Source organism: Antedon mediterranea, chromosome 7 (genome assembly GCF_964355755.1).
Source record: "Antedon mediterranea chromosome 7, ecAntMedi1.1, whole genome shotgun sequence".
Classification (NCBI taxonomy): Eukaryota; Metazoa; Echinodermata; class Crinoidea; order Comatulida; family Antedonidae; genus Antedon; species Antedon mediterranea.
Genome location: NC_092676.1, coordinates 27,788,045 through 27,803,448, shown reverse-complemented (window position 1 = coordinate 27,803,448; position 15,404 = coordinate 27,788,045). Strand labels below are relative to the sequence as shown.

Here is a 15,404-nt window from a genome sequence, read left to right as displayed (position 1 = left end):
CTGACGCCTTCGATTCGCGCGAACAAATTCGCCTAGTGGAATTCGCTGGGGGAGGTTGAGGAATGGGTGGGGGAATGGGCCTGGGTGGAGTGTATTTCAGCGCGCGTATTTCAACGCATTTCAGAAATTTTATGCTCCGCTTATTCGATAGTTTATAATAAAATTAAACTACTCATATACTGCGTACTACCAAATCATAGCACGGAACGTCTCCAAAGATACCAGCACGTTCTTAACTTTGTAATTTCTAGCACGTTTTCACACGTTATTCCGTGGTACAATTACCATAAACTGTCAAGCATTATCGAAGCTAAACAACGTTTGCTTTTAATCTGTCGATAGAGTGACTCATTAGTTTGAATACTCCGCTGCTCATGCACAGACAGTGTGGGATCGTACGAAAATGTTACTCCAGGGATACAAGCACGACAACATTAAAAAGCTTACCAACAGATTTAATGACACACCATCACTTAATACGTATATGTGTTTATAATTGCTGTGAAATACTTTATTTATTATATTAATTCCGACTCATTCGTGTTGCTTTTTCGTCATCAAATGCTGTATTGCACGAAAGGTAATATTTAACCTTACATTTTCAATTTAGATTTACACCAAAAACAAAATAAATAAACGAAAAATATTAAAAATTGGATGACGAGGTCAACTTACAAGTATCACTATTTGCTGTTTTATCGAATGTTGACCAATGGGGAGTTTGAATAATTCATCGTGATTGGTCACATTACTTGTGCTCTCTTGTGGGAACTTAGCTTAAATGTTATACAACTGTTTCCATAATTATATATATTATATATAACCTGAAATTTATCCACTTTACAAATATAATTAATCACCCGGAAATTTCCTCGTAAAATGATCATATAATTCAATATATTATTTGTTAATTAAAAATTAATTATCTCCATTCCATCTCCATCACCATGACTGAATTAATGCATTCTGTGTTGCTAAAATGTAAAAATCCTGATAATATGTCCAGTTTCAAACAAAAAAATCATCAGAAGTGAATGTATTTTTGTAACTTGTTTTTATCATTATTTTATCTCTCAGAGCAAGACAATTTTCTTTGTAAATTGAAATTAAACAAATGTGAATGTTTCCACTGATGATAAAATCATAATCATAGTTAACTTTGATCTTATAATCAACTTTATCATAGTCAACTTTGACCTCATAGTCTAGTTTGACATAGTCGAATTTGACCTCATTGTCGAATTTGACCTCATAGTCAACTTTGACCTCATAGTTTACTCATAATGTTGATTTTTGAAGCATCAAGTTGCCATAAGTGTTTTATTTCTACTTCAGTTTTTGTTAACGATTCAAGAACACTGGAGTCTGTAAGTAATCAAAGATTTTTTATCCGAATATTGCGCATTTTTTGTATTTAACAAAAAAAAATACGAGTCATGGAGAACAAAAGTGCTAAACATACAAGAGGCAAAAAAATACACCATATAATATAATATTTTGTTCTAGAAAAAGCAAAGAAAATATAAGAAAGGGAATTTTTTTAATTGGGGTGGTAACGGAAGCTATCACAACACAGAAAGTTGTATAGTAATATACTTACCTTTGCTGCTTATATAAGATGTAATAGGAAACCAGAACATAGCAGTTGGTATGCTAAAATTAACATGTGGAAATGATGCGTTGTTCTCAATGTCTCTTGAATTACTTGCAATGATGCCGATAAATTGTCCCGTTTCCGCACATAGTAGGGCGCCACCACTCGCACCACCATGTACAGCACACGTAGACTGAAAATAAATAAAGGACAGTGTTATCCTTCCAAAAAAATAAGAAAATAAATAAAAATAAAATAAATTAGAAATTTATCAAAACTAGGTTGAAAATAAAGTTTTGACTGGTTAAAATCATGATTGCTGTTTAAAATCAATTCAGTTGATTGGTTAAAATCATAATTTCCTTTTTACCTGTATCATAACAAGTTCATCTTTATACGTGACAGTGTTTGACACGACACCTGATGTAACGGATGGCTGATTTTGTAACTCAAAACTAAACAGAGCGTGACCGACCGCAATCACCCTCTGACCTGATAAATAACAACAAAAAAACAACTTTACTTCAATAATAATCAATTATGAATTATCACACATATCTATTACAGAATTTCACCAAAAAAAGAAAAAAAGAATTTCATGTCAAAATTTAATCTACTGCAGTTACAGTACTGCAGTAACTATATTTTGTTACTGCAGTAATGTAGTGATTTTTTTTTATGTAGTTTATAATGTAGTTAATAAAAAATATAAAGTTTATGAGGTGCTTATGATTACAAAATTGCATAAAACAGTAAATAAAGTTAACTACAGTAACTGCAATAGACTTAGTAAAGCGTGGTTCCCATAGCGACGCAACGCAAGGACGTAACGCAACGCAAGTGAACTGACCAATCACAAGCGATGGCTTATTCGCTTTTGATTGCTAACTGTCTATAACTTCACTTGTCATTGGTTAAAACGCTTGCGTTGCGTTTACGTCCTTGCGTTACGTTCTAGTGGGAACCAAGCTTTATGATGCCAAGATTGAGGAACAGAAATGGTAATTATTCTACTGTAATATATACTAAATCATTTTCTACGATACACGTTTTCCTCATTAATTAGAAATTTACAAGCAAAATCGTTTAGTTATTATTAATGGTCTTTATGTGAAGCAACCCAATCAATTAATTTAATATGCACAGAATTTAAATCTGGTTAATATGTGATTATAGTATTGATGTATGACGATATAAAATATACAAAAAGAAATGTGATCTATTTGTATGTCATAGTAAGATTCTGTTTGTTGTGATGGTTAAGAAAAATTAAATGGATTGAATTTAACTAAAAATTGATGAGGCCCACATACAAAAACTGTACCAATGAATCATATACAATGTATTCTGAAATTGAAGAAATACCTTTAGAGGCATCTGTTGAGGTCTTCACCGCTGGTAGGCCTTTTGGACAATTCTGTAGCTTGAGCAGAGCCAAATCTAGAGGGGAACTAGGGCAGGTAGAGAAGACCACATCAGCTGCTAGCCACCTTGGGCTAGGGTACCGACTGAATATTCTTACTGAAAATACAAAAAGTTTCAAATGAATTGTGGATGCCAAAAGCTCCAGTATAACAACCAGAAAATGAGTTTCATTTAATCAATTGGGTGTTTTTGACAGTTTTAATTTGAGAATGCTAATGAACTGGTTATTGGAATTTTTCATGTTTAAAAAAAATTAAAGTAACCAGTTATTTTCTTACTATAAAAACTGTACTTATAAAACAATGGAATACCAACCTCCTCTTTTACTGCTCCTCACTACATGACGACAGGTCAATACATAACCTTTGACCCCATCAATTATAACCCCTGATCCCCATATTGATCCAACCTGAACATATACCACAGAGTTGATAGCATTCATAATTTCAGATGTCCAGCAAGCTAGAAGTAAAATAAATGTTGGCATTGCATTTTAAATTGACCAAGGTATCTTGAAGGAAAGATGCAAGTATAGGATGAGAAGGCGGAGAGAGAAGGTGGTGGAAGAAGTGTAATTGTAATGTTGACTATAATTATATTGAATAACACATTAAATAACAATTTACAACTAAGCCATTTTGTGTATGCTCTGTCTTTAATTATCAACTCGGCATCTCTTGTATTGTAAAACATGTTCTCTGTATAATTGCCTGACCTCGGGTTGCCACAATATACAGATATTATGCCCAATTTGTTTGCTATAGACATTAAACTTTTAGGATACTTTTTGCCACCAAAGTGGGACTGTGGTCTTGTGGTTCAGCTCTTTCCTTACTTATATTCAGGAGCTGGTTTAACCCGTTTTTCAAACCAATGGTTCCACACACATACCGCAGACCAGTTTAATTCAGAAAGTATATTATTATGTGAGGTTCAAAGTTAAATGAAAACATCATACCTTGGTTGACTTCAGCATCAACCGCAGGCATCAACAAATTATGAGGTAACTGTAGATGAGTTTGTAACGAGTCTAAAAGAGCGGAGATAGAGACTGCAAGAGTTAGACCAATCCATTCATCAGATTTCCAAGATACAGGACTGACAATCATTGCTGCGAGCTTTCTAGAAATTACACAAGACGTTTAGCGACAAACATAATATCAAAGGAGTGGAGATAGATTTGTGCATATCTGTTTTTTGTTACAGTTTTTTGTACTGTCTTTATCCTTGTGGTTCAGTGAATCCTGTGCAACTTTCTATTTTATTATTATCCTGTTGTGCTTTTGTGCGTCTCTTTTATCCAGATTTAAACTATTTTTTTATTGGATTGGTTGTATTCTTGTATTCTTTTGATGGTATTGTAATATTTAAAAAAAGTTTTTTAACTAAATAATTGTAGTATATTTTGCAATTTAACCTTCGGGCTCCTATGTAATATATCTTTTTATCGAATTGAATAAACAGCATTATGAATTTCAGTTTAAATATGTCAATTTTAATAAATTTATTTAGTTAATATTATATTTTGTCAAACCTTTTGTTTATATCCCCATGTGGAAGTACATACACACCTGCTCCCTCTGAACCTGGCATCACTCTGGCGTCTGTCATTATCAGTGTGTTTTTCTTTCCGGCTAAATTCGACACAATTCCCATGCTCACGCTGTTCATGAAAACTGGTGGGCAGAGAGCACCGAACGGTGTACCACTCGCTAGTAAGGCGTCACCCTGACGAAGGTTCACCGATGGATAGTAATGTGTTACTTGGTTCCCAAACCTAAAACAATAAATAATACCACAAGACCTTGTGAATAAAGCTCTGTCTACATTATCAAACTTTATGCGACAAAAAAATGTGATGTGTCCATATATGGACATGATGATTTCATATCACTACCCTATTTGGTCATTATATCACTACCATATTTGGGCACATCATGCTTTTTTTGTCAAACTAGTTTTATAGTGCAGACAGAGCTTAACTTTCATACAAAATTTTAAAACAAAGTAAATACAATTTTATTTTTTTCTCTATTTGCTTGCCTTTCTATGGACAATTTTCAATTTTAAGTCACTGCCACTGATACTAATATTGTTATCATGGAAAAGACAGAAATAAATAATGAGGTAGGCCAAAGACCTATAGAAACATTTTATAATTTGAAAATGTTTTACCTACCTTTTTATTTTTTCATTATAGTCTAGTTTTATCAAAGCAAACCAGAACAGTAAATTTATGTTTTCATTTTCCTCAAATTCTGACTTTAAGCTTACTGGTTCTATTAGTGAATTTTTTGACCTCTCTTTCAAAATCTCATTCTCCTGATATTTTTCAAATTGCCAGCCGTCTCTTTCTGAAAAATGTGTCGTCATAACATTTTGAAACTCCATGCAACTCCATATTAACATCAACTTCCCCGCAACAGAAATAAATTCTTTTTGATCGTTTTTACAACATTTGTTTTGAAGGATAACTGTTATCTTAATTGTTTCAAAATCTTTTGAACATTTGATCAAATTATTTGCCAACTTTTGTTTATCGATTTTGGATGAGAAGAGTACCGCACTGGTGATGACAAATCCATTTTCGTAGTCTACAAGTATACCGCTTTGACTGTTACTTGGGAAGTTTGACGACGAATCGGCTGAGATTAATGATAAAGACGATTCTAGTCGGTCGACTAAAACTATACAGTTCTCGTCACACTGCATTTTTCATTTCTTAAACTCGACCATTCTGTAATTTTTAAGTGAAGAAAAATGTAAAAAAAATCACATAAATTAATATTTCGCATACATCCATATGCAACCAGCAGCAGACAGTAGGATTCATTTTGCCCAAGAATCTAGGCACGATTCCTATATATATATATATATGCTAGGCCTAGATCTAGACATAATAATCTACTGTACTATCTCTATAATAAATATAAAATGTTATTTTAAAAATTTATTCCAAAACTGAAGACCGCCCTCTGTGATTAGTGATGTTTTATGGCGTTGAATGCGTACACTGACCGCCTGGAAGGATGGGATAGATAGGCCTCACTAGTTAGGCCTGGGCCTAGCTAGGCCTAGCTACAGTGGCGCTAGAATATGTAAGCAGCCTCCAACAATTTAGCGCCCAACAAGCTAATACAGTGTTGTAGAATAGAAGCCTACATAGTGCAGGCTATCCTACTACCTAACGTACCCTTCTTCTTATCTCTGTCCTTGTAAATATGAACTAAACAAAGTAATAACAAGTATGACATTTACCGTAAATAAAAACAGCGCCACCACTCGCTTGTGAGTCGAGCCCGAGCGAGTCAGTGTTTCAGTTTGTCGTCCTCTATAGTTGAGCAATTGAAATCTTGCGGTGCAACATGTGTAAAGTGTGATGTGCCCAAATATTATAGTGATTTATCCAAAAATATGGTAGTGATATGACATCATCATGTCCATATCACATTTTTATGTCACATAAAGTTTGATAGTGTAGACAGAGCTTCAATAAAAGGTAAACAAACATACATTGTTTTAATGTCTTTTAATAATAAAGTTGCATCATTTCTAACCCTGAAACATGTCTAATAAATATTTATTATTCTTATTCTCAAATACAATTATTACGTTTCATATAATAAATCAAATTTATTTATTACGTAATACTACATTATATTTTCTTATACATATTCACATCTAAAAGCTTGGTTGACTGAAAGCAATTGTTTACACTAGCATGCCGAGGACACCTACTATTCACTAAAGACAAGTCATCAATGAGATGTTTGCATTCATTTTGTATGACAAAATGCGAGTACGTAGGTCAACGGCGGCGTTCAATGACCTCAATGACAACTGAGGGTAAATTCAAAACTCCTCGTAAAACCCTGTCTCCACTATCAAACTTTATGTGACAAAAAAATATATAAGGATATGATGTACATATCACTACCATATTTGGGTATATCACTACCATATTTAGGCACATCACACTTTTTTTGTCAAACTAGATTGATAATGTAGACAGAGCTTAACACAATACATTTTTATTCAAAGTTAAAAAAAAACAATAAACAAAGTATTAAACAATATTTATAACATACAAATGGAATGTTAATTTTTTTGCAACACACACACCCCTTCACCACATAATATATACATTGAAGATTCACACTTTTAGCAAAATATAAATAAATTTTTATACATAAAAATAAGTGTAAAAACATTTTATAGAATACAATGTCAAACTACTTTGACAAAAAACATGTGATGTGCCCAAATATGGTAGTGATATGCTCAACTATGGTAGTGATATTATTTATTATTATTCTTTTATTTCATATAAAACATCAAAAAAAAAAACATTAGACACCACCATGCCACAAGTTACCACTAGTGGCCAAAGGCCAGATTGTGGGTAACTTTTACATGCATGTACCAAGACCAATAAAAATATACAAAATAGAAACATACAAAATAATAAATTATACAAAAATGAGTGAAAATCAGGCGTTAAGCAGGCGGATAAAATAAGGGATTGGGCTGTTACTGAAACGGGCGGTTCTGGATGGTAATTGTGAAATGTTATTACTATTACGGAGCAACCTCCCATGACTTTCAAACCGTGTCACCGGTAAAAGATCGGCAGAATGAACAGTCTGAGATATTCCCTTGGCAAATTTGAGACTGTGAGCTATTCTCCTATCAGTAAGGGATGAGATGTTACAGACCTTTAGAGCTTTGTCATACGAACTAAAATCCCTTCCCAATATGGTACGGCATGCTCTGCGTTGGACAGATTCTATAGAGTTGCTAAGCGATTTGGTTAAGCCGGGGTGCCATACAACATCGGCATATTCAAGGAGGGGTCTAATATACCCGCAGTAGACAGAGCATAGTTCATCAGGGTTGAAGCCAAATTTCTTTAGACTCCTTAAAATAAAAAGCTTCCTATTAGCCTTGAGGACAATATCCCCAATATGCTTATCCCATTTTAAGTTATTTTGTAACGTGACTCCAAGTATTTTAGCATGAGTGACAAATGCTAGTTCGTTACCCCCGATATAAATTTTATTTTCAGGAATATTCCTTTTACTAAAACATATTTGTAGTGCCTGGCATTTAGCAGGGTTCAGGTCCATAATATTCCTTTTACACCAATCATGAAACTCATTAAGATCATGCTGCAAGTGACCTGGTTGTGTTATCTTACGATTTTCATAAACAGATAGGTCATCAACGTATTTTAAAGCATTCGTTTTAGCACCCTTAACAGCATCATTGATCATGATTTGAAATGCAATGGGACCAAGTTTGGTCCCCTGGGGGACACCAGCTTTTAACGTGATAGCACTTGATAGGGAGTTGTTATATTTTACACATTGTTCTCTGCAGCTGAGGAAGCTACAAATCCAAGGGACGATAGACCTACGGACTCCAATGTCGATGATTTTATTGATTAAGGTGTTGTGTTCAATTCGATCAAAGGCCTTAGTGAAGTCCGTAAGGACAACCGTCCCTATGTTATGAGCCTCCTCAGCTGCAGCACACATATCATGAACTAGACGTACTAAGTAGTGGCTAGTTGATGCCCCTTTGACATTGCCATACTGTCTTACATCTAATTTATTCTGGATATCAGATACCACCCATTCACAAACAAATTGCTCTGCCACTTTTGCAAAGGCAGATGTTAACGAGATAGGTCTTAACTTATCAATTTTTGGTGGATGTACCTTGGGGATAGGAACAGTCACAGCAGATTTCCATTGGGTCGGGAGACTTCCTTCCCTAAATGAGCAATTTAAAATATTAGTGAGGGGTTCACTTAACTCAAGGGCAAACTCTTTAAGAATTAAGGGTGGTATTTTATCAGGTCCTACTGATTTATGCGGGTTGGTTTTTCTTAACTTATTATAAACCTCCCATTCTTTAACTTGCGGTGCAGGGCTGTTACATGGCAAATATGCCGGTAAAATACAATAGTCTAGTGGGGGTATGTCATTATTAATGCTAGCAAACTGGGAATTAATTGCATTAGCGATACCTATGTGATCAGAGGCGGATATGTCTGTAACATTAATATTTAGATCTCGACCCATTTTAGATGATGTTAAATCTTTAATTTGCGAGTGCCATTTTCGTGGGTCATTGTGCCGTAGGTGTCTTATTCTAGTTGAAAAATACTTAGTTTTGGCCAATTCAATTTCTCGTTTTACTTTATTTCGTAACTTCTTAAAAAGTGTTGTGTCCCCCCTAGCAAAAGCAGTCTGCCTCTTAGCTATTAGGTCTCTAATGCAATTAGTTATCCAGGGTCTATCAGCACAGTGTATTTTTACTTTTTTTGTCGGAAAATACTTATCTATTGCACTGTTCAAAATGTTATAAAGAGCGTCCATTTTGTCTTGAGTAGAAGCGCTATTGATCACCTCAAGCCAATCCTGTGTTAATAACCATCTTCCAAACTCACATTTTCTTGATTCATAAAATGGACGAACCACTATGTTCTTTGTAGAGTTGAGTCGCGGTCTGATCTTTGGTTTCCATAGTACACACACATGATCGCTCATACCAATAGGCGCTAATGCAGATGGTGCTGTATAAAACGTGTCATCCATATTTGTAATGATTAGATCAAGAACAGCATTATTACGCGTGTTAAATTTAACAATTTGACGAAAATCGTTGCCTTTAAGAATGTCACCAATTACCATACGGTTGAAATCACCAGCTATGCAAAATCCGGTATCTGGGGACCGTGTGCGAATTTCATCAATTGTGTTGATTAGATGTTCTTTCAATAACTGTTGATGTGGTGAATCTGTGACTATATATATACCACACACTACAATTTGCGATAGTCCTCTAGGTAGTCTGGTGCCTCTTAGTTTGATCCAAAGAATCTCCAACTCAGGGGGGGCTGCAACCTTAAGTTCTTGAGCATTGAGGCCATCTTTGCTGTAGATTGCTACTCCACCCCCACGTCGGTCTTCACGACATTTGGAGAATAAGGCATAACCAGGTATGTCCAGTTGGTCTTGATGGTGGGTGGTAGAAAACCAGCTCTCAGTAATTATACCAACATTAACTGATTCCTTATTCATCAACAGATGAAATTCATCACGCTTATTGATCAGCGATTGGGCGTTCGTTACTAAAAAATTAGGCAAATGTTGTTGCTTAATATTCTTCTCTATCGTGAGCCTATTGTTATCCTGCTTTGTTGAAGTAGCGATATGAATGACAGTTCTCACAGGGGTTCTATAAATGATGTGAGGCCGTTTAGATTCAATCGGGAAAACATTGAATATGACTGGAATCATGCGCCGTACTTTCCGCCCTGCTCTCCTTCCTCTAGGCCTATGCCTAGCTCTGATCACGCTTCCGGATGTTGTTAACTCATCATAGCGAGTGCCGGTGGAATTCTGCTTGCACATTGTAGCGGCCAACGGAAGCGGGGTAGCCTAGCCTATGTTGCAGATTGTTGGTCGGAGAGTATATAACACGTAAAAAACAGTTCACAAGACTATAAAAACGAGACAGCACAATCGGGAACAGTTACTAACATCAAAAATCATCAAATTACATCAAAAAAGGGGCTACGAACAAAAAACACACAAAAAAAAAGAAGAAAGCGAAGAGCGAACAAGAAAAACGTGATGGCTGCAGCTTGATCATCATGTCCATATATGGGGACATCACATTTTGTTAACACATAAAGTTTGAGCGTAGACAGAGCTTAAGTAGGGCAGTCGTCATTCACAATCCAAGATAAATATGTAATATAAAAAGTATATAATCCTTATTGTAAATATTTTACAATGTTTCAATAATTACTTTAATTACTTTGTCTTTAGAAATCTAATTCTGTATTATAATTCATTCACCACATGGAATGCAAATTTCATTTGGTCTCATTTTAATATTGTTTTATTTAGTAATGATCAATCATTAATCTATCAATCTCTTGTGTAATTAGATTTTCATTTGTTAATTATTTTGTGTTATAACACTGTCTTGCCATTTCATTGGTTATTTTGTATCATGTGCTGTTCAATATAGAATTTACTAATGGAAAAAGTGATATTTAATGGTTATATTGCACGTTCAGCTTTATTTGACAATTTTTATTTATTTTTAGAACCAAATTGCTACAGTCCACCAAGCAATTGTGGACTGAAAAGAGGGAGACTCATATTTAGCATTCATGAAAAATATCCAATTATTTTGTTAAAAACACATGATTTTAAACCTCCACCATCTTTTCTCCCAATACCTACCACCACCACACCACCTTCATAAATCATTTATATCTATAAATCATTGTTATACCTACCACCTTATTAATTATAAGTTATTGTTTTCTTGACATGCTTTTCTTAGTGTGGACACCAAAGGTTGAATTAACGTTTTTCCACAATATAAATTTATAGATTTTGGTTCTGATAATTTTCGTTGTAAAGGTTGAATTAGGTGCATTGCTGTTGTCGTTCCTAATTGATACTGAAAAAAAAGAAGTATTCAATAATGTTTGTTTTTTTTTTTATTTAGTAGTTATTTTTGCTAGCATCTGTCTGTTCATACACTCTGTATTCTTAATTTTCGAATAACCTTTATTTTTGGCATAATAAGGTCGCAATAAATCTATATTTTACTCACAAATGAAATTATCATGTACATGGCCAGAACTTTCATTAATTCTATAAAATATTGTCAAAATGCCTGGCGCTTACATAATGATACTATGCTGAATATAACTCAACTAAAATTTATTTTTTTACTGTTCTAAAAATTATAACACTACTCGTAAGATATGGTTATTTATTAAAAAAACATTAATTTGACCTTTGACCTTTGAACAATGTAATGCTTTGTGTATTTAAACTAACTAGTAAAGTGAGCTGCTGAATGTCAAAATATTCAGCATTAAATGTACTGTAGGATTCTATTGTCTGAAGAAAAACAAATCGGTTACAGTTATTTTTTAGTTGTTTTAAATATGAAATAAACCATTCACTCTTGTTATTTGACAGTGAACTGTAATTATACTAAGGATTTTCAAATACCAAAGAATTTAGAACAATTGACCAGGTCAGAATTGAACCCCGGACATTGGGATTGGAAGGCAAGCATGTTAACAACCATTCAACAGCTCCACTGCAACAACTAATTGTAATATGTACCACTTTTCACATAAACACACAGAAAGGGCAAGTTGCATTACTTACATTTAAAAAACTTTCATATATCATCCTAAACGGCCACTGTTTTTCGTTGTGATACACGCCCCGGTTACCGTGAATCACTGCGATTCCATGATCATTTATCCGATGACAATTGTTGGTGTACATGCAGTGATCCGGTCGAAAGTTCCACTCACACGGATAAACGAATACACGATCTGAAAAATGATATTTTGGTACAAGTAGTGATCCTAATTATTGGACTTGCCCTTTTTTAACCATCAGCAAGTATAAAGCTCCGTCTATTAAACCTTCTGTGCTTACATCCTCACGCTTTAGTATAAAGAGGACATCTTTGGGATCCAACAAGTATCCCATTAATAGGTGTCTCCTGAATAGGAGTTGAATGCTAAGTGCTAAATGTGAGTGCTAAAAATGACCCCTCATTCATTTCACAGTCATTTCAAGCAGTCTACACTATCAAACTAGTTTGACAAAAAAAAGTGTGATATGCCCAAATATGGTAGTGATATGCCAAAATATGGTAGTGATATGACATCATCATGTCCATATATGGGCACATCACATTTATTTCTCACATAGAGTTTGATAGTGCAGACAGAGCTGCAGACAGAATACTGTATACAATGCACATCACATAGCACACTATAAATATAAACAGAACAGAAACTTACCTGGATGAAAATGAAATAAAATATTAATTAAATCTTGATCACCCCATGTGATTTTCATCTTGTATTCACGATATATAGGCACTATTTTTTGCGTCCATCCAAACGCGCGCATCCTCGTTAGATTCATGAGCATAACGCCTGAATTCAGGCCGGTCATGCCATAATAAGGATGACGGGCGAAGCGGTTGTACCACCCAATGTTTTTTATTTCATGCTCAGGAGTTAGTGCTGCTATTTGCGTTGCGTTGAACTCTTTAAAAAATGACCAAATTGCATCCAACGGCTGGATGAACAGGATGTCTGTGTCCACATACAACAACGAATCAACATCTTTTAAAATGTCCTGAAAGATAAAGATGAAAATCAATGATACTCACATACTAATGTAGTGTAAGCCATCCTTGTATATAAGCCCATTCTGGGATATAAGCAACCCTTTTGAGTTTTTTTTAATGTGGTATAACAACCCCATCCTTGTGTAAATAAGCCCTGTCTTGTAATTCCACACTGGTGTTAATAATAATAATTTATTGTTTTCTCTTTTGCAGCAAAGGCACAATTCTTGTAGTTTGAAAAAATACATAATAATAAAAAAGTTGTTTTAAAGGTGCAAAATATTCTGTTTAATCATATTTTAAGATGTTCCTCATATTTATTTTCCTCATTCATTTCTAGACTTGTTTTGTGGCAAGAATTTCCATCCTTGTTTATAAGCCCACCCTGGGATATTAGCCACCTTTTTGGTTTTTTTTTACATCACATGTTTCTGCTTACAGGTAAAAAGAGCCTCTGTGTTGCACATGTTTTAAACATTTTCTTCCATTCTTCTGGGTTTTCACCTTTAGGGAACTGAATCGAGTGAAGCATGTACTCCATCTTTGCTTGGAAAGAAACTGGCCAAGATTCCAGCTGTAACATAACAATATAAAGTAGTGTATGATAAGATATTAATATTGCACAACACACATTTTGATTCTCAAATAAAATTTTATAGTATATTATTAGGCCTTTTATAATATACTACATGGGTACATCCAGTAATTTTTTTAACAGAGGAGCACTAAGTAATATTCTGTTAAATGTATTTCATATTTTAGCTGTCATATGGGGAAGGGGCATGCATTCCCCTTGCGCTATCCCCGAACTCAAGAGGAAAAAAAATGCAAAAATGTTGGTGCCATAGACACCACCATATACACAAATATCCTCCTCTATTCGAAACTGGTTATATACTGTAATATGAAAAAAATGACTACTTGTAATCTTACCATTTGTGATAAGCCTGGTTTTAACTCCTCTTCAGCAAATATATGAAAGACAAGTTTTTGTTGTGTGTTTATAACTGCAGTTTTCAACATCACTACCGTTTCCTCTGATCTGTCGCCGCAGCACACAACAGCAACATGGATTCTATTTGAAAAAGAAATTTAAATATTCACAAATTTATAAAGTTGTATTGTATAATTTTTAGTCACATTAGAACATGGATCGCTGAATAAATATTGAACATGGATTTGATGAGGTCAACCAAAGTATATAATACGCGTTAATTTATTAATAATTCTGCATAAAAAGGGGGAAGAGTAGGACTGTGGTTTGAGATGGGGTGATATAAAACAACAATTTACCTATGATCAACAACATAGCTCCTTGCTGGTGGTTTCTCAATCTCTGGATTCACTTCTCTTTCGTTTTTCACTGCATTGACATTTGCGGCAGCAACAGGCACTTGTTTAGGAACTTGGGGTGCATCAAGGCCTGCGTTATTAACTTGTGGGGCTGCTAGGCCTGCGTTATGAACTTGATTTTCAACATTCTGAGCAGCAATCTCTTGTGGCTCAAGGATAATCGGATCTGGAAACTTTTTCCATGGCTTATCAAAACCAGGATATTTATCATCACTTTCAAAAGAAATTTTATGTTTTTCCTGATTTGTATCTAATGATCTTTCTGGATTATTTACACCATTGTTATTTTGAAAAATATTGTTAATGTTCTGTTCTTTTTGAAGATTATTATGCAACAGATCTTCAGGTGGTAGCGGTAGGCCCTGGGCTGGGCCTACATGATGGTCCCTACTACCTTGCACTACTCGCCGTAAAGGCGTGTCGCGGTCCGTTTGCTTCACACTACCACCAGTGTAAATCCCATAAAATCCAGCTAAAACTAATGAAATAAAAGTTAATAAATATATACTAGTTTTGCAGCGTTTTCGAGAACCCCGTGTTCGACAAATGAAGAACATGAAGGATACGTGGAGAGAAACAACGTCCCACATTCGTACCTACTTTTCGACAGAGGGAAAACCTTCGAACCAAAAAACAAAAACCGGTCCAGTAAACACTCTCAGTCTGTTGACAAAATGTTTGTCGAGCGGATATAGTTCAATGACTTTTACGTCACAGGAAGCTGACGTGGGTGTGTGTGGGTACGGTGTGTGTAACCGTGAAGTAGTGAGACCTCTAGACAAAAGTTGTTGAAAGTAATTGTTACGTAATCACTCTAGTTGCAATTATCCTATTT

At 34.7% G+C, this 15,404-nt stretch overlaps 3 protein-coding genes across 4 annotated transcripts; all 3 read right to left on the bottom strand.

Annotated features, from left to right (window-relative positions):
- Positions 1-233: 233 nt before the first annotated feature.
- LOC140054459 (peroxisomal leader peptide-processing protease-like) lies at positions 234-6,293 on the bottom strand. 2 transcript variants are annotated; one of them, XM_072099450.1, is made up of 9 exons: positions 6,278-6,293; positions 5,199-5,756; positions 4,554-4,796; positions 3,978-4,141; positions 3,335-3,481; positions 2,960-3,115; positions 1,965-2,086; positions 1,601-1,787; positions 234-1,365 (listed from the first exon to the last, which is right to left on the bottom strand). In XM_072099450.1, the coding sequence occupies exons 2-9, from the start codon at positions 5,729-5,731 to the stop codon at positions 1,268-1,270; spliced, it is 1,650 nt and encodes a 549-aa protein (XP_071955551.1). In that variant the 5' UTR covers positions 5,732-5,756; positions 6,278-6,293; the 3' UTR covers positions 234-1,267. The 2 variants fall into 2 exon arrangements, with proteins under 2 accessions (XP_071955551.1, XP_071955550.1); XM_072099449.1 differs by lacking the exon at positions 6,278-6,293 and adding an exon at positions 6,213-6,272.
- Positions 6,294-7,509: 1,216 nt separating this feature from the next.
- Positions 7,510-10,440, bottom strand: LOC140055581 (uncharacterized). Its single transcript, XM_072100918.1, has one exon. The coding sequence runs from the start codon at positions 10,438-10,440 to the stop codon at positions 7,510-7,512; it is 2,931 nt and encodes a 976-aa protein (XP_071957019.1).
- Positions 10,441-10,682: 242 nt separating this feature from the next.
- On the bottom strand, positions 10,683-15,213 carry LOC140054153 (glucoside xylosyltransferase 1-like). The gene is made up of 6 exons (XM_072099038.1): positions 14,510-15,213; positions 14,150-14,291; positions 13,656-13,790; positions 12,882-13,224; positions 12,232-12,404; positions 10,683-11,506 (listed from the first exon to the last, which is right to left on the bottom strand). The coding sequence occupies exons 1-6, from the start codon at positions 15,157-15,159 to the stop codon at positions 11,351-11,353; spliced, it is 1,599 nt and encodes a 532-aa protein (XP_071955139.1). The 5' UTR covers positions 15,160-15,213; the 3' UTR covers positions 10,683-11,350.
- Positions 15,214-15,404: the final 191 nt, after the last annotated feature.

Excerpts from the sequence above, each read along its gene's own strand:
- LOC140054153 (XM_072099038.1), bottom strand. The coding sequence starts at position 15,159 with ATGTGGGACGTTGTTTCTCTCCACGTATCCTTCATGTTCTTCATTTGT. Across the intron at positions 14,292-14,509 it reads AGCTATGTTGTTGATCATAG|AATCCATGTTGCTGTTGTGT; the intron begins GTAAATTGTTGT and ends TTTTTCAAATAG. Across the intron at positions 11,507-12,231 it reads TATATGAAAGTTTTTTAAAT|TATCAATTAGGAACGACAAC; the intron begins GTAAGTAATGCA and ends CTTTTTTTTCAG.
- LOC140054459 (XM_072099450.1), bottom strand. The coding sequence starts at position 5,731 with ATGCAGTGTGACGAGAACTGTATAGTTTTAGTCGACCGACTAGAATCG. Across the intron at positions 4,142-4,553 it reads CATGGGGATATAAACAAAAG|AAAGCTCGCAGCAATGATTG; the intron begins GTTTGACAAAAT and ends TGTAATTTCTAG. Across the intron at positions 2,087-2,959 it reads CTCAACAGATGCCTCTAAAG|GTCAGAGGGTGATTGCGGTC; the intron begins GTATTTCTTCAA and ends GTTATTTATCAG.
- LOC140055581 (XM_072100918.1), bottom strand. The coding sequence starts at position 10,440 with ATGTGCAAGCAGAATTCCACCGGCACTCGCTATGATGAGTTAACAACA.